At 48.9% G+C, this 18,501-nt stretch overlaps 1 protein-coding gene across 1 annotated transcript; it reads left to right on the top strand.

Moving 5' to 3' along the window:
• The first annotated feature begins 9,301 nt into the window (after positions 1–9,301).
• LOC142566220 (uncharacterized) lies at positions 9,302–10,501 on the top strand. The gene is made up of 2 exons (XM_075677061.1): positions 9,302–10,156; positions 10,268–10,501. Exons 1-2 carry the CDS (start codon positions 9,302–9,304, stop codon positions 10,499–10,501), a joined length of 1,089 nt encoding a protein of 362 aa, XP_075533176.1.
• The last annotated feature ends 8,000 nt before the right edge of the window (positions 10,502–18,501 follow it).

The following is an 18,501-nucleotide window of genomic DNA, read 5'->3' as shown; positions in this document are numbered from 1 at the left end:
CACCGTGGTGCAAGATAACGTCGTGAAGCAAGAAATCAGCGACGTCTGTAGCGCAGCTGGTCGGTAGGGCTCTAGTAATGGCATAGCGAGTTGTATAGTCCGTAGCGACGGCAATCCACCTATTTCCGTCATTCGATATAGGGAATGGTCCGAGAAGATCAACGCCAACGCGAAGAAAAGGGTCGGCCGGTATATCCAAAGGCTGCAGCAGTCCGGCAGGAGGCACAGCTGGTCTTTTCCGGCGTTGACACGACTCACACGCGGCAACATAGCGCCGAACGGAGCGGTTGAGACGGGGCCAGAAAAACCGTCGCCGAATTCGGTCATAGGTCCGCGTAACGCCAAGGTGTCCAGCGGTGGCAACGTCGTGCAGTTGCTGCAGTACAGTCTGTCGCAGATGAGACGGAATGACGGTTAGGAGCTCGGGCCCGTCGGGGTGCATGTTGCGGCGATACAGGGTTCCATCTTGTAGTACGAACATGTGAAGGGATGGGTCAGACGGATCAGAGAGGAGGCGTTCGATAATGGGGCGTAACGACTCATCGCGTCGTTTTTCAGCGCCAATGTCTTGCAAGGCAGAGAGCGAAAGAACGCAGATCGGTGCGACATCCACTAAGCCGTCCGGTAGATCGACGGGATGACGAGATAGGCAGTCGGCGTCCTGATGTAGACGACCCGACTTGTGGACCACAGTGTATGTGTATTCCTGCAGCCGTAGGGCCCAGCGACCGAGGCGTCCGGTGGGATCCTTAAGGGAGGAAAGCCAACAAAGGGCGTGGTGGTCGGTTGTAACTGTAAATGGCCGACCATATATATAGGGTCTGAACTTGCCCACCGCCCAAATGAGGGCGAGACACTCGCGCTCAGTAATCGAGTAATTGTGCTCTGCGGGAGAGAGGAGGCGGCTGGCGTAGGCGATGACGCGGTCGTGCCCACATTGGCGTTGAGCTAAAACTGCGCCGATGCCGTAGCCACTAGCGTCAGTTCGGATTTCTGTAGGAGCGGAGGCGTCAAAATGGGCGAGAACAGGAGGTGTGGTGAGCAGCGTGATGAGCTGCGAGAAAGCAGACGTTTGTCCAGAGCCCCAACAGAAAGGAACGTCTTTCTTCAGGAGGTCAGTCAGGGGACGGGCAACATGAGCGAAATTTTCCACAAACCTGCGGAAGTACGAGCAAAGGCCAATAAAGCTGCGAACATCTTTGGCACAAGTTGGTACGGGGGAATTCTGCACAACATGAACTTTAGCGGGGTCGGGGCGAATGCCTGACGAATCGACGAGGTGTCCGAGCATAGTTATTTGGCGGTGACCGAAGTGGCACTTGGACGAGTTGAGCTGCAAGCCAGCGGTGCGAAAAACAGAAAGAACAGATGAAAGTCTTTCAAGATGAGTCGCAAAAGTTGAAGAGAATACGATGACGTCATCCAAGTAGCACGAACAGATGGACCATTTCAAACCACGCAAGAGCATGTCCATCATCCGTTCAAAGGTCGCCGGGGCATTGCACAAGCCAAAAGGCATTACCCGGAACTGATATAGGCCGTCTGGTGTGACGAATGCGGTCTTTTCACGGTCCATTTCATCCACGGCAATTTGCCAATATCCAGAGCGAAGGTCTATAGATGAAAAATGGCTGTGGCTTAGCTAAGGTTAAGCCCAGAATGCGAAGCATACTAGCCTTTATTTTAACGCGACAGCGTTAAGGAGCTCGTGTCGCAGAAAAGCCGGTGTCGTCGGCTCAGGCGTGCGGCGCTTGCTCAGGCGGACATTTCGTTGTCGCGCCGAACGCTGCGTTGCTCGACGCTCACCGCGTCCGATGCGGGGCGCGTAGTCGCTGCGCCGTAGCAAAGCCACCTAGAAACAGTCTCTGTAGCACGCCGCAACCTTCCCTTCTCATTCCAACGAGCTGCTCTGTCTTCAGGAGCCATCTCACCGCGTGAGTGTCTAGCAGAGGCAAGCGCAGCTGCTTATATACCGCCGCGACGCCGCGAGCGACGGCGCGAGTTGGAGCCCCGTTTCTCCTCTGTCGTGACGTCACGGTGTCACGTGGTCAGCCTTGAAGACGACGCCGCGAGCGACGGCGCGAGTTGGAGCCCCGTTTCTCCTCTGTCGTGACGTCATGGTGTCACGTGGTATTGAAGGCGACACCGCCGCGCCTGAGGAGCTGGGTTGAGCTCTAGTAATATGCTTCGCATAAAATAAGTGGCACCGTGGAGACAATCCAGAGCATCGTCAATGCGGGGAAGTGGATATACATCTTTCTTGGTGATCGTGTTTAGATGACGATAGTCAACGCAGAATCGCCAGCTGTTATCCTTCTTTTTGACGAGAACAACAGGGGACGCCCACGGGCTGGAAGAGTGTTCAATAACCCCTTTGGCAAGCATCTTGTCAACCTCGCTCTGGATAACGTGTCGCTCAGAAGGCGACACCCGGTATGGGCGTCGGCGAACAGGTGCTGCATCGTCGGTATTTATACGATGCTTCACGACCGTAGTTAGACACAAAGGGCGATCTTTCAGGTCGAAAATGTCGGAGTAGGACTCGAGGAGGCAACGGAGCTCTGCGGCTTGTTGGGTCGAGAGGTCCAGTGCAATCATCTTTGTAAAGTCGTCGGTCGGGGCTGATGTAGACGGCGGAGAATGACCATTGGTCGAAGACGGCGCAACAGATAGAGCGGAAATGTGGCACTCGTGCGTCGGTGACAACGTGGCAAGAGACATGCCTCGAGGAACTACTTGTGGGCACTGTCCGAAATTTAGGATGGGAAGACATGTGTGATTGTCCGCAACAGAAACGATGGTGTGTGGGAAGGAGACATTGTGAGAAAGCAGGCCTGAAGTCGCGGGAGTAAGGACGTAGTCTCCGTCAGGTACAGGTGGGCAGGCTAAGACAGGGATGCAGGTTGCTGCAAGAGATGGCAGGCGTATAAAATCCGCGGAACAAAGCTGAGTTGGAGCTTGAGCAGGAAGGCCAACGGGAACAGGTGGGGGTAGGTCAAGTTGTACAACGCCGGCGGAACAGTCAATCAGAGCAGAATGGGCGGCCAGAAAGTCGAGTCCGAGGATCACATTGTGAGGGCAACGTTCGAGCACACTAAACAGAACGGACGTGTGGCGACTGGCGACACTGACACGAGCAGTACACATTCCAAGCACAACCGGAGTTCCACCGTCGGCGACCTGTAGCAGTCGAGTCGGAGCAGGAGTCACTACTTTCTTCAAGCGCGTTCGAAGCTCCGCACTCATAATGGAAATTTGGGCTCCAGTGTCGATGAGTGCTGTAACGGGCAAACCATCCACGTCCACGTCCAGAAGGTTCCGATTAGTAGGCAGGGTCAGCAGAGGAATTTCAGGCCGGTGTTCTAGAGCAGCGTCACCTCCAGGAGCTGCCCCAGTTAGTTTCCCGTCGGAGAGCGGCGACGGTAAGCTGGGGATGGAGAGCGACGCAGCTGGGGCAAACTGGAGCAGCGACTATGTGGTGATGGTGATCGGCTGGTCACGGTGGCTCGAGCGTTGTCAGGTGCGTCTTCAACCTCGGTGGAGAGGGATGGCGGGCGGGGATTCAGTGGGGAGCGGCGGTAGGCGGGAAAGCTTGGTCGAGAGTGGGCTGGCCAGGAGCTTCGACAGTGGCGAGAGATGTGGCCCACACGTCCACAGTAAAAGCAGATGGGTCTATCATCATGGGTGCGCCATTCAGCCGGGTTGCGATAGCCCGGATATGGACTGTATTGGCTCCGGCGAACAGGGGCAGAGGCAGCAGACGAAGCAAAGTCAGGACGGCTGGCGGAGCAGATGAACGGAAGACCTACATTGGCAAGTTCTTGGCGAATGACCGACTGAATGAGTGACACAAGCGGCCTGGAATCGTCAAAGCACTGCATCACAGGCGTGGCAGGAGACGCTGCTTCGATTTCTCGCCGAACGATACGTACGACGTTCTCGGAGGAGGTGGGCTCACGCGGTGGACAAATGTCTTCGCACGTCGATGAAGCTGCGGTCTTGGGTAGCCGCGTAAACTGTTGAACTATGCGGCGACTCTTCGCGTCTTCAAAGCGGCGACATTCGTTAATGATCTCATTGACCGTTGTTACGTTCTTATAAACAAGCAGGTTAAACGCGTCGTCCGCGATGCCTTTTAAGACGTGGCTGACCTTGTCTGCCTCTGTCATATTGTTATCTACTTGGCGGCAAAGAGCGAGGACGTCCTGGATATACGCCACGTAAGATTCAGTGGACGTCTGTACACGGGTGTTGTCCCACCTGTTGTGTGCGCTGACCCGTTCGTAATTCTGCAACCAGTCATCGACGTCAACGTTGTCGATCCCGGAAAACATGCCAGGGTCGCGAGGCTGGGCCAGGATGACCGTCGGTGGCGACGACGGGGCCGTGGTCGAACTCTCTCCTTCGGATGACATGGTGGCCAGGTTACGTCCGCTGCGGAGCTCCGCCTTGCGCAAGTGATTACCCCGCACCTCCACCAATGATGTTACGGAAAGGAAGAAGCGTGCGTCTATTTACAGATGGCTTTTAATGGCTGGGCCAAGAAGCGTAGAGCAGCGGTAAACAAAACTACCCTCTTCCTCGTCGTCTCTCAGACCACCAGCATAGTCCTCTTCTTCACACATTACCGACTGTGACAATGTTTGTTTCGATTTCTTTTGTGAATGCTGTTGCAAATGCGGAATTAAAAGTGTCAGCGCATTTAGTATCAGTCATAACCTCGTGTGAGTCATTGGTGAGCATAATAGTGTGAATAGGATGAGGGTTTATTACTTGCCAAAAGTGTCTTTGGTTAGTGCGCAGGAAATTTGGCAGTTTGGTGCCATAAAAGAAACGCTTTGTGCTGCGGATAGCAATCAAATATTTGTTTTCAACTTTGTAGTAGATTTCCCATCGATGCGAGTTCCCGTTATTTTTAGCCGCTCGGTAAAACGTTTCTATTTATTTTCTAGTTTTTTAAGGCGTTAGTAAACCACGGTTTTTGATTACTGGGGCGAATGTGAACTTTAGGAATACATTTGTTAGCCAGATCTGTTGACTTATCATTAAACATCGACCAGTTACCAAATATTGACTGATTGCGATACGTGACCCATTCATCCTATTCATATGACGTAAGCACCTCATTCTTAAAAGAAAAATCTGAGTTACAGTCGCCCTCGCACCGCTGTAAGATAGCTAGCGTTGGTCTTTTTGATAAGTTTTTCTACAGTTCACTTGATCGTGTGCCGTACATCATTCCACCCGCAAGAATATCACAATGCACGAGTCATGCGCTCCAAGTTTTAAAACCACGCTCACACGCAACTACCTTCTCTGCTTCTTGTTTTTCTCGAAAAGCAACTGACTGGAATGCCCTTCGCCACCATGTTGTATATACAAATAATCACGATGTGTTCATTGCTGATGTTGCTTCAATTTTCTCAAATTACCTTTTCTTCCACAAATTCATCGCCTACCGTGCGTTTTCGATTGTATGCAATGTATCTACGTACCTTTTTTCAAATGTTCCAATAGTTACTGGAGTGAATTGTCCATTGCTGATGTTTCTTTTCTTCGGCCAAAATAATTGTTTTTTTTCTAATTTACAATTTGTCGCGAGTATGTATTTGTTTGTATACGGTATCTACCACTTTTCAAATGTCCCGTTTGTTATCACGTTGAACTGTCGTTACAAGACTGTCTCTATCATAACACGCTAACAGGTCTTAGTACGCAGGCTATGCGCAATCAAATACATATTCCTTCTGTTTGGACAAATACCTGCTCATGGTAACTGATGGGGATGGAGTGGACAAAAAAACAGCAGCTCCAAAAATCTGGTTTCACTGGTATCAACAGTGTTTTAGAAGTGTACATTGCCATACTTCCCGATGCCTCCTTGGGTGACATCAGCAAGGACCAGCTTGAGGCAAGGGGCTATGGACGTCTTTACGAGCTAAAAGTGCATGTATGCATGGAGAGCACATTGCGTCCAAAAAGTGTGCGCTTCACAGGGGCGCTGGAAAAGGAACACATTATTGAAAGTCAGCAAAGATAAGCTTCTCTGCTACTAAACACCCAACACTGTTGTTATGTAATGACCTCTGAAAGAATCCCTCTCAAAGTGGAAATCATCTTTGTGCATCCATAGAAGGGGCAGACAGGCAAAGACCCTTCAACGATGCTGGCAGCTTCAAAAGGCCCACTTTGCACATCCTGAAAGCTTCATTCTTAGCCTTTGCTGGGTGCAAGCATTCTACTGTCCAAAAGTTGTCACTGAGAGCACTGTTGGTTTGGTGACAATACATTTCAGAAGCGATTGTAACAAGCGTTCCTTTCTAGTTGGTCTGGAGGCTCATGGTGTTTCCACGGACACACCATGAGACGAGCAAGGCGACTGAATGCCTCTAAGCACTTGTTCGTTTTAAAGCGAAGGCTTTACTGGCCGCGAACTTGCGATTTCGCTGTGGCCGTGCTCCGAGAAGGCACATATGACGTCACATCGCGTTCCTCGTCGTTGCGTTCGCCTCTCCTCCAGCTGCGTCGCATGCCTGATAAGATGTCGGAGGATTGAAATGGAGAGCTCACGTGCGCCTCAACCACAGTTGAGGCGGCAGTATGGACGACAATTCTGATAAGCAGGAGGAGGCCTGGAATCGACATCGGAACGAGATGAAGAGGAAACGAATCGCACAGGAAACAAACGAATAGTGCGCCGAACGACTGGCTAAACGCCGCAACATAGCTAGAGAACCAGACTAACCTGGACTTACAGTCGATTAACGAAGGCTAACCATGCTATGCCTTAGCTTTCGCTACGTATATCCTGGCATAGCCGAGCTAAGCCACTGCAAATTTTTTCACACTGTTCTCTTAGTAACAACCATGAGACCTGGCACTAACAAGCTCAAGTTTGGCACTCGTGCGGTTACTGCGTAAGATGCATAATAAAAATAAGCACAAAAACAAAACACAAGGGAAATGATAAAGCACGATTTAACACCTAGTATTGCTGCAGCACACCACTTTCTTTTATTTGGTCTGCTCGTGCTATATTTTTTTTACTATATGTGGGTGTGAACTCCTGTGCACAGCTTACTGCAGAGAGCATAGGTGATGTTCCCAAGCTCAATCAGTGTCTGCTTTTTATATACAATATGTGTTGGCTCAAAGAGGCTCGAAACACTGCAACAGAAGCTTCTAATAGAACACGTTCGTGGTAGAAAAAAAAAGCTGTGCTGCAACCATCTTGTCCCCGTAATAAAAATTGTGCTTCCATATCAGCTTCAGCCCTCCAGTTTAAAGTAAAGTACCAGTGCACTTATAAACAACGAATGAGTTCTCAAAGAGCATGTGCAGTCCAGCCAAAAGCATGGGCATGAATCCGCATTGTGCTTCAGCATTGAAGGTGAATAACGCATTCTATAATGGCGATGTGTTTTAGTAAGCTTTCCCCAATACGAATTTGTAATATGGTGAAACATGTTACTACAAAGAATTGTCAATGAAGCTTACCACGAGCGCAGATGCACTTGCAGATTATATCACAATTGAAAATAATGAGCACAGTGTACACCTACGTGCCCTTTCCACTCTTACTATGATTTACTGCGCGATGCTTATTTCCACCTCCAACACACTATCAATAAGCTTCACCGCATCACACCCCTGTATCGCGGTGTAGCAAGCTTCAAAGACGTTGAATAATTGGGCTTTCCAAAATTACCTTTCTCGCAATACATTAATGTTTCGCAGTGAAGCCTAAGTAATGTACTGCGGTGAAGCATACTGTAACAAGCATGTGACGCCCCCTCGGGCATAATCTTCGTTGGCCCGCCAGGCTTGGTGGTCTGTGAGGCTCTGTAGGCAACACTGGCCACCGCACCAATAAACACCGGTACAGTGCTCTAGAATATGGGGTACTGGGTTCAGGAGCCGCCGCGCTCCATGCGATGCGGTGAGGCGGCGAGTGTCGACAGGTCCCGGATCTAAGCGGTGGCGCTGTTGTAGCGTGGGCTGTAGGCTCGGCGCGCCCGCGCGCGCGGCTAGCAGTCCTACCAGGCCTACCAAGCTGCCTGCAGCTCTTTGTTGCTTTTTGTGCGGCGCATTTTTCTCTTTGTGAGTTCGCGGCGTTAAGACTACGGTCATGCCGAATCGTCGGCGTCAACGGCATTGTTTTGCTCCCGGTTGCAAAACGGGATACCAGTGGACGAAAGGCGATCAGCCATCGCTCTTCGCTGTGCCAAAGGATGAGAACCGACGCAAGCAGTGGGAACGCAACCTTCATCGAAAAGATAAGGATTTGGACGAAACCTGCTCTGTGTGTGAGCTACATTTCGAGACATCATGCATTGTGAGGGACTTTATACACATCATTGACGGCAAAGAAGTCCGCATTCCGCGTGGAAAGCAGGAACTTTTACCCGATGCGGTGCCAACTTTGCTGCCGAACGCGCCGAGCTATCTGTCAAAGAAAACACCGCTACAGAGACCACCTAGAAAGAGGAAAAGCACAAGTACATATCCTCATGAAGCGAAAAGACCACAAAGTAATGATTCCGACGTTTACAAGGAATCGAGGTGTCCGGACATTGACACTGAGAGTAGCGTGTTGGCGAACGACCAAGACCCTTGCGAAGTTGACGAAGCATCTGTGCCGGACGATTTTTCTATGCTGGATGTTCCTTCAGAATACTGGAGCTGCCATCGCATACCTGATTACAGTGGGACTGTGTACTGCAAGCTAAGAATGGGTGAAAATCAATGCGTGGAGTCAGAGAGGGTGGTGGTGCTTTCACGCGATGATAGGCCCGGCGCCGCATATAGTGCGCACCTTCGCGGCCACTTAGTAGAAACGGGACGCATTGCCAGCCGTGAGGAAGGAAACAAACTGCTTCGAAGTGTCGACCTATACCGCCTATGTAAAGGAGCACTGTCCGTTAGCAGCATGCCGAAAAACAGCCTTACCAAAGGACTTCAAGCGCAGTTGACCCTACACGACGGCACATACTTCAGTAAACGATGCGCCGGAAAGGAGCCATCTGAAGGTATGCAGAGTGCTTTCAAATTATTTCAGTTTTGCTTCGAACTTCACAATGTAATGTATGTACGATTAGATAACAAGGCCGACGTTGTGGTCATTTATTTTTCCTCTGTTTTGTTCTACTTTGCAGGACAGGCATGCGTATCCTGCCGCTACCTCAGAAAGGCCTTACTGACGCGGTGTTCAAGGGTAAAGCGGTCAATTAGAAAGACTGTGCAAAGTACAACGCAGAAGCTGCGTTCAGTGCGACAAAAGAACCGGAGGTTATCATCACGAATGAGTGACCTGAAAGATGAGCTCTGCAAGATGCAAGAGAAAAATGCTTCTAAGCCTATGGAAGTGCTCGAGGCAGAAATCTCAGCCCTGGATCCTAAACAGCAAGAATGCGTGAGACAGTGTTTCTCGGCAGCGAAAAAAAAAAGCAGCAAGGGAAATGTGTACAGTAAAGCTTGGATTCTCGAATGCATATTAATGAAGATGAAAAGTGCCAAGTTGTATGAACATCTCCGAAATCACAACATTATTTGCCTGCCAAGCAAGAGTACACTAAAGCGCTATTTACGGGCTTACAAAGCCAATTTCGGGTTCAGCCACAGAGTACTTCGCCAACTGAAGAAAAAAACTCGACGCATGGATAGCTTCAAACTTCGTGGCGGCCTTTTGGTTGATGAAATCAAATTGTCTGAACACCTAAATGTGACATCATGTGGTCGTATTGAAGGGTTCGTTGACTTGGGCCCGTTTACAACTGACGGACAGAATGTTCCATCTGATCATGGGATGGTCGTAATGTTTGTGCCGTTTACTGGCCGATGGTCGCAAATGATTGGCACTTTTGCTACTAGTGGCAATGTCAAGGCTGAAATGCTGGCAAAAATTCTAATAGAAGCCACAATTGTCGCCGAGGCCAGTGGACTTCTGGTTGATTTCATTACATGTGATGGTGCGTCATGGAATCGTCGTATGTGGAACCTATTGGGAATTGGCGTAAAGAATGGAAAGATCACATGCAGCCGAGAACACCCTGTGGACCCTTCTCGACAGTTGTTTTTCCTATCGGATTTTCCCCATCTACTAAAATGCCTGAGGAACTCTCTACTCAAAGGTCCTCTGAACACTCCAAGTGGTATGGTGAGTGCCGATCCTTGCATAATAGCACTTGTGCTAGCAAGCCTTATGAAAGCTGCGGTCTAGCTACTCCGTTTTTTGACAGCTCAACATGTGGTATGTTAACTGTTCCAGGTTTCCATCCAGCCTGTCAAACAGGCCTTCAAGCTCGACTCGAGCCAGCTCACTCTAAAGGCAATGCCTGGCTTGACATCTGCACACCTGGAACCTAATGGGTTTGAAAAGATGAGGGTCACACTTGCATTCCAGCTATTTGGAAATCGTGTTATCAATGGCCTACACTTCTACAAGGAGAAGTTAGAATCGTCTTGGGGCAACATTGATGCAACAATATCATTCTTCAGGTAAGCAAGCGTTTCTTTAGAAACATCACTACCTATTCGTAATTGGATTGAAGGGCACTAAAATATTATCGCGAACCATTCAAAGCTCTGTTTTCTTTTTTTTAGCTGCCGTCGGCATGTGGCCTTATCAGTGTGATTGTAGCGCGCGGGTCATTTATATATGTATTCTCTGTTCGACGGGTAAACAGGTATTCTCTGTTCGACGACCAGCGAGTACGTTTGTAGCTATCGCCAACGCCGAGTGGATTTGCGGGTGCAAGTCAGCCCAATAAAGAGTTCACACGAGTGCTACACCTACCTACCAATTCATTTGTTGCCTGCGGCATTGTCACCACCACGTGACATTATAGCAATGACAGCAATAGCATTTGTTGATGACTGTCGGACACGTTAACCTCAATGTTCATTTCTCACTTTTCTGCATAACTGCATTCTTGCTCCTATGCTTATTTAATATATTATTGCGACAGCAACGTAATTTGGTTATTGTACCATGTGGTGTCCTATGTCTGCACTAAAGTTCGCCTTTCCCTTTTTCAGAACTGTCAGCAGTCTCATAAGGATCATGACGTCTCGGTTTACAGTGCAAGCATTGCGTCCAGGCTCTAATAGTGTGCAGCAAATCAAGGACTTCCTGCAGCTGTTATCACGCTGGGAAACGTATGCAAATGGTGCAGGATTCATAAGTTCGTCAACAGCAGTTGGCTTTAAGGTCACACTTTCTGCCACCCTCGAACTATTGGACTTCCTGAGTACACAGGGCTTTAAGTATTTAATGACATCGCGCTTGAGCCAGGATCTATTGGAGAACTTTTTCGGTATTGTAAGGCAGTCCTGTGGATCTAACGATCACCCTACACCAACCCAATTTTTGATTGTAGTGAATTGTCTTTCATTTTACAATCTAGCGAGCGTAGTGAGATCAGGAAACGCCGACAGCAATGAGCCACTTAGTTCCTTGCTGGACGCATATGATGCCAACGCTGCAGAGGAAGACATTGACAAACTCATAGAGTCGGGCAATCTCTCATTGGCTGAAGGCAAACTACGCCAAATATCTCCAGATCACAGCGGTTATGTTATTGAAAACAGCGATGACCGGCTAATACACTACATGGCAGGTTATGTAGCGCGCAAGTTCATTGCACGCAGTGACTGTGTCGAATGCAAAAACTTGCTTCTACAGGCGCCAAATGAGAAAAGCCAGGACAATGAGTTCACTGCAATTTGTGACAAAGGAGGGTTGCTCTACCCGTCCCGTGTGCTTTTTTTGACGGTGAGAAGGCTGGAAAACCTTTTCACAACTTTTTTTAGTCAGGAACAGCTGTGCAGTAACAGCGTAGTAGATGTTATGGTGCTGGGCAAATCTCAGATTTCATGTGGTGTAGGGTGCAGCCAGCATTCAGAAGCGCTCACAGCCAGCATTGTCAAGTTTTATGTTTTGACAAGGCTGCATTTTTATGTTAGATCAATCAATGAGTCGCGAGAAGCTCGCAGGAAAAAGAAGCTTCATGCTAAGATGGGCAAGTGCTCATAGTCGCGCGGCTAAATGTACTGTGCAAACAAGAAAACACGGCATTCCTTTGAGAAATTCAAGAATATGTTTCACATTGTGCATAGTTGGAGCGCTGCAATAAAGGAGTGCTTTATTTTATAAAAGTTATTTTGTCTTGTCTTGCATTCATCAGCGTTTATACATCGGCAATTGACCCTTCGTTTTGAAGAAAAAGAAATGCATGCATCAGAACAATTAAAGCAGGGGCATGCATACCACACTTAAAATTATCGCATTCGGATATAGTTCGCGGTACACACAACGGTCTCTAAGTGAAGCGTTTTTTTTTTTATTGCGATTTCTCGTTGCCCCGCCCCTCTACTAAAACACTTCCGATGGCTCAAGCTGGAGTACGCTCGGCCACGTTTGCCGACAATTTCGAGTGGGCCGCTGGATAACCCCGATGATCGATAGAATGTTTACTCCTCTCCCTTTACTCATCCTTTCCTATGGGCGGCGATAATACTACTATGCACTAACGTTGAAATATGGGAGCCGTACCTGCAAAAGAGCACGATCAGCGTTGCGAAGGATCAACGGGGCCGCTCGTCCGCACGACCGCGCTATCGGCTGTTGGCTACTACTATATCTAATTCTCTTGATTCGCCGACAATATCTGTGTACAGCCTCACCTATTTGTAGGACCTCTTTTAAAAGACAGAGCCTTGTTTATTTCTGCGACAATTCTATACACAGTGCGCAGCCACGGCGCGGCGCGCCGCATTTCATACAGCCTATGCTCTGGTGGCGCCATCTGGTATCGTCGACACAACCGCCTCACCGGCGGCCGCTCCCTGAACCCACTACTCATATTCTAGAGCACTGTAACACCGGTAGAGTGTACTAGATTGGGAGAGTGGGTCCAACGAGGGATCCGCGCTGAGACATTTATTGAAAATCCAGATGGCGCCACCATCGCTTTCTGGACGCCACGCCAAGCCTGTGGCATGTTGCGTGTTTCGCGTCCAAGCCTTGGGGTGGTGCCACCGTATAAACGACGACAGCGCACCGCCGGCAGCGGTAATCGAAACGCCAGCTAAGCCTTTATTATGTAAACTTTATTTGCAACACACCAAACGAGCCCGCATAGAAAAACATTTCCATCTGAAATGATAAACATTTCGAAGCAAATTCAGCTTAAACACAGAAAATTTTTATAACGCGACTTGTCGAATGGTTAACTGCAAGAGAGAGAGAGAAGGCATTCCGGACCAGAAGACGAACAGTCGTGACAGAATTCGCCCTTGTGAAAGCTACGTGTTTCTGCTCAAACAGGAGGCACTGGCTCAAATCAAGTAGCAGTTTATGAATATTGTGAACGAAGTGGCATGACATCTTCAGCTACAAAAGTGGAGGAACTTTAGCAGCATACCAGCGTGCAACGGCTTCATGTGGTCGGATATACTTCATTCGGCGGCGGACAGCTTGTGTTCACCAGAAATATGGCGAGACTGTACGTAGTATCTTCTTGCACATAAACAACTATGCATGTTACGCACCAGTATATGTTTGAAACGCTATTCATGTGCTTTTTATTTCATGTAAACATCGATGATGTTATAATAAAGCTGTTCATTGGGAGCAAGTTAGTGTGATTAGCGTCGTGATTTCTCTCGGCCTATGCAGCAGTGCCAACTTCCAAAGGTAAATGTACAAGCTAATTGTGAGTCCTAAATAATATATATATATATATATATATATATATATATATACATATAGGGATATACCTGGCCAAAGCAAGCAGGCAGCGCGCGCAACAGCAATAGCAGACGACGCCGGCGTCGGTCGTCTGCTGTGCGGTACTCCTCACAAGCGTCATCGCGCTTTCGATACACATTTAACTTTCTAAGCAACTAGAAATTATTCAGACGTCGCGTCATTTTTAAATTTAGATTGTAAGTGAATAATATTCGAAACATTATCTATTATTAGTAAGTAAACATTGTTCTGGTATCAGTGCAACTACCGTTAGAATCCTGGCGGCGCTAGCGTCGGCTGCGAAAATCGGCGCCGTTGGTTGTATGGGAATGTCACGGGCTTGGCCACGCCTAGTGTGCTAGATTGGGAGAGTGGGTCCAATGAGGGCTCAGCGTTGAGGCATTTTTTAATGATAATCCAGATGGCGCCAATGTCGCCTTCTGGACGCCTCGCCAAGCCCGTGACACGTGACATTCCCATAGGGCCAATGAAGCCGATTTTCGCAGGCGACGCTGGCGCCGCCTGGATTCTAACGGTAGTTGCACTGATACCAGAAAAATAATTACTTACTTATAATAATGTCTTGAATATTATTCCCTTACAATCTAAATTTAAAAATGACAGGCGACGTCTGAATAATTTTTAGTTGCTTAGAAAGTTACATGTGCATCGAAAGCGCAATGACGCTTGTGAGGAATACCGCACAGCAGACGACCGAAACCGGCGTCGTCTGCTTCTGCTATTGGTTTTGCGCTGCCCGCTTGCTTTGGCCAGGTATATCCCACTATATATATATATATATATATATATATATATATATATATATATATATATATATATATATATATATATATATATTCTTATTTACCTTTGAAGGTTGGCACTGCTGCATAGGCCGAGAGAAATCACGACGCTAATCACACTAACTTGCTCCCAATGAACAGCTTTATTATAACATCATCGATGTTTACATGAAATAAAAAGCACATGCATAGCGTTTCAAAGATATACTGGTGCGTAACATGGATAGTTGTTTATGTGCAAAAAGATACTACGTACAGTCTCGCCACACATTTCTGGTGAACACAAGCTGTCCGCCGCTGAATGAAGAAACACATCCGACCACATAATGCCGTCGCACACTGGTATGTTGCTAAAGTTCCTCCACTTTTGCAGCTGAAGATGTCACGTCACTTCGTTCACAATATTGATAAACTGCAACTTGATTTGAGCCAGTTCTTCCTGTTTGAGCAGAAGCACATAGCTTGCACAAGGGCGAATTCTGTCGCGACTGTTCGATTTCTGGTCCAGAATGCTTGCTTTCTCTCTTGCAGTTAAAGGGCCCCTGAAACGGTTCGGACAAATTTTGTAGACGCGTAGGGTACAGCTTAAGTAGAACATTCGCACCACAATTTAAGTGAAGCGTTACGTATTAATGGAGCTACAAGCGATTAGAAGTTACCCTCCTCCCTAGCCATGCTTTTCCTCCTCAACTCGTTCGCCGAGCGAGCGGGGCTAAGCTCCGCCTTCACTGGTTCAGCGTCACGATGCGACATCACATCGTCCACTTCCGGTTGTTTTGGAGCCCGCCCGCGCGAGACCTCTCCGCTAGCCGCTTGGCCGTCGACCCCAAGCCAGAGCTATCGAAGCAGCGTGCGTTGCAAGCATTCTGTCGTAGCGCCGAACATGTTTTGTATTCCGGTAACCACAGGCAAGCTGGTCATTTCGGCAAATGACTGGAGGCATAAACTCAAGCTGATGAAGGAACATTAGCGTAGACGTACGTGAGCGGCCTGATCGGTCTGCACGGTCCATACACTTGTTGGCGCAGCGCTTAACCAGCCAAACAAAGCGCTAATATTGCTCTAACCAAGAGTAAAACAATTTAAACATTTATAAAAACAAGTTTTGATGATTACACTCCTGCGAAAAATACACACCAGCAGCAAAGAAGAATACACTTCGTTGCTGCTACTGTGTATGGTTGAGCTTTGTGCCACCAGGTGGCTGCACCATGCAGACCATTCATATTTGCCCTTCTGCTCATCTCATGGCTCATCCCGTTACGGCACAGTTAAGCGGCCAGACTCTGTCCCCTTGCGCTTGCGTCTGCCCTAATACCGGACTCGCGAAATGCTATTGCGCTAGTAATCTTCCGGTGTAAAATGACGGCCACAAACGCGCAAATCCTGGCGCCGATCGGATAGCGGCAGTCTGATGCGCAGCAGGCAGTTCGCTCGTACGCTGCCTTGCAGAGGGACACGATGTCGCAGCTTGACATATTGCCAGTCGCTACGTTTGCAGTCCACAAGGCAACAAAGTCCAATCATAGTGCTCGCGAAAAGACTGAGACCGACTCTGACCGCGGAGCTCTCTTCAAAATGGAGTACGTTGTAACACAAGCAGACGACACACGCTGTGTGCCGGAAGTGCTTAAGTGTACTGAAAAATTGTTCTTGTACATTCTCTTTATGTTACTTTCATTTCATAAAAACAAATTAACTAACATTCCAACTATTACGAAGATAATTTGTTTACCGTAAAGTTGGAAAAATTATCGATCACGCGCCCTTGTCAGCCAATCGGATAGCTCGCCCCACTGACGTCGTATGGGTGATTTCGGTCATATGGGTAGGGGCGGCTTAAAATTCCGCCGAGCAGTGCGCTGCGATCGGCAGCGATGTGCATATTTAAAACCTTATAATAAATTACACGCTTTACGCGGAGCACTTAGATGTGTCAATTATTGATCAGAAGGACCTACTCTAACGACTCAATACGTTTGTAGAAAATCGTCAAAAGCGTTTCAGGGTCCCTTTAACCATTCGAGAAGTCACGTTATAAAAATTTTCAGCGTTTAAGCTGAATTTGCTTCGGAAAATTTATAATTTCGGATAGAAATGATTTTTTGTACGTACGGGTTTGATGCGTTGCAAATAAAGTTTACATAATAAAGGCTTAGCTGTCGTTTCGATTACCGCTGCCGGCGGCGCGCTGTCGTCGTTTCGATGGTGGCGCCACCCTAAGGCTTGGACGCGAAACACGCCACATGCCACAGGCTTGGCCTCGCCCCCACGCGCGGCGGAGGCACGGTCGGCAGCGTCAGAGCGTGCCGAACCGCTGCGCTGTGCATCGCGCATGTTGCAAAGAGCAGAAGCCAAAGCCAGGCTCGTATCCAGGCAAGACCGCGAATTTATAGCGTCCTCGATCACCCGCACCGGTGCGCACCGGGGCGCCTTGATGCGCACTTTCATCCTCGATCAACCGCACCGGTGCGCACCGACCATCCTCGATCACCGGAAGCGCACCCTGTTGGAGCGGTTTTCCATTGCCCCGTCTCGCACCGAGAAAATCGGCGGTGCGCCGGGGTGCAATCCCAACAAGCACTGCGGGACGCGCGCGCGCACTGCCGACTGCACAACCGTGGATGCTCTGGCCCGATAGCTGCGGTTGCAACGGAGTTGACGGAGTTGGCCAGTGGAGATGTCGGCAATGAGAAAGGAAGCGCTGCTAATTGCCGCAATCGATGAGTTTTTTTCAAGTTCGTCTGACAGCGAAGACGGCATGCTTATCGACCTCTTCCAAAAACAATGTGGTGAAGAGCGGCCGAAAGTGGACAGGTTCGTTGAAAGGATCGTCAGGAATGGCTCGTCAGGATTAATTATAAGATCCATTGGTGTTTGCTTGCAACCAGGTATGTCGGAGCACGCAGTTTGACAAGGTTCGAGCGCTTGCCGCAGATGCTCAGAACCTGCAAACAACAAAATGTGCGCGCGCGCGTGTTCGCGCACGTCTTGCGCGCCAGGGGCAAAGTAGCGCTGCATGCAAGCACCCTGCAATGGGTGCAGTTTTGTCCTCGATGTTGACCCTCCGCAGTGCGCCACCACGGCGGTGCAAGGCGCACCATTCTGGTTTCGGGGCAACCCCGGGGCAAGGTGATCGAGGACGCTATTAGGGACGTTTTCGAATATTCAAGGGCGCCAGTTGTACCTAGGCGTTCCCTATATTTTATGCAGAGAAGTACCTAAGTGCTTAGCCCATATGGTCACGTGACTTTTGCAACCACGTGACCTGAGAATCGGTCTCCTCTTTTTACCGCGACGCATTGCCATGGCGCAGCAAGCAAGCGTAAGCAGACATTATTAGAGTGTACTAGATTGAAAGAGTGGGTCCAACGAGGGCTCCGCGCTGAGGCATTTTTTATTGAAAATCCAGATGGCGCCACCGTCGCCTTTTTCTGGACGCCACGACCCCGCGGCGCATTGGCCGGCGCTGGGTGCACGCACGTGGCAGCAGACGACCCCAAGTGGGGTTCGCTGCTGCCACGCATGATGACGTCACAAAAAAAAAGTTTAATATAAGAGACATGAAACGCTAATATTTCGGTTTTATTGTTAATTATACTGCGTTTAAATAGATAAGTCGTTTTACTTGACGCCGTGTTTTAAAATCGAAAATGACTGTCGGCGTTTACACGCGCGTGCACGCAGTGGGGAATCGCTGTGGTTCCTAGTGGCCGTGTTGTGCGTGCTTAGTACTGTGTAGGATCTGCTAGTACGAATAACGTTGCTGTTACGAAGATAGGCAAGCTTTCAAGGAACTGTACTGTATCCATGAAGTGGCACTACATATCGCCTGCTATCGATTGGGGGTTTCGAAGAGTCGTGGTGGCACTGCGCCGCCGACTGCATGGTGCCGGCACAGATAATTCGTGTATTGCGGCGTGTGTTGCTCGTTTTAGTTGTGAGTGC

This window comes from Dermacentor variabilis, unplaced genomic scaffold (assembly GCF_050947875.1).
Source record: "Dermacentor variabilis isolate Ectoservices unplaced genomic scaffold, ASM5094787v1 scaffold_12, whole genome shotgun sequence".
Taxonomy (NCBI): Eukaryota; Metazoa; Arthropoda; class Arachnida; order Ixodida; family Ixodidae; genus Dermacentor; species Dermacentor variabilis.
This window is presented reverse-complemented; position numbering and strand designations above follow the sequence as displayed.

What these genes read in the sequence shown, in the direction of transcription:
- LOC142566220 (XM_075677061.1), top strand. Translation starts at nt 9,302, where the DNA reads ATGAGTGACCTGAAAGATGAGCTCTGCAAGATGCAAGAGAAAAATGCT. An exon ending in TGAACACTCCAAGTGGTATG is followed by an intron (nt 10,157 to 10,267) that starts GTGAGTGCCGAT and finishes TAACTGTTCCAG; the next exon opens with GTTTCCATCCAGCCTGTCAA.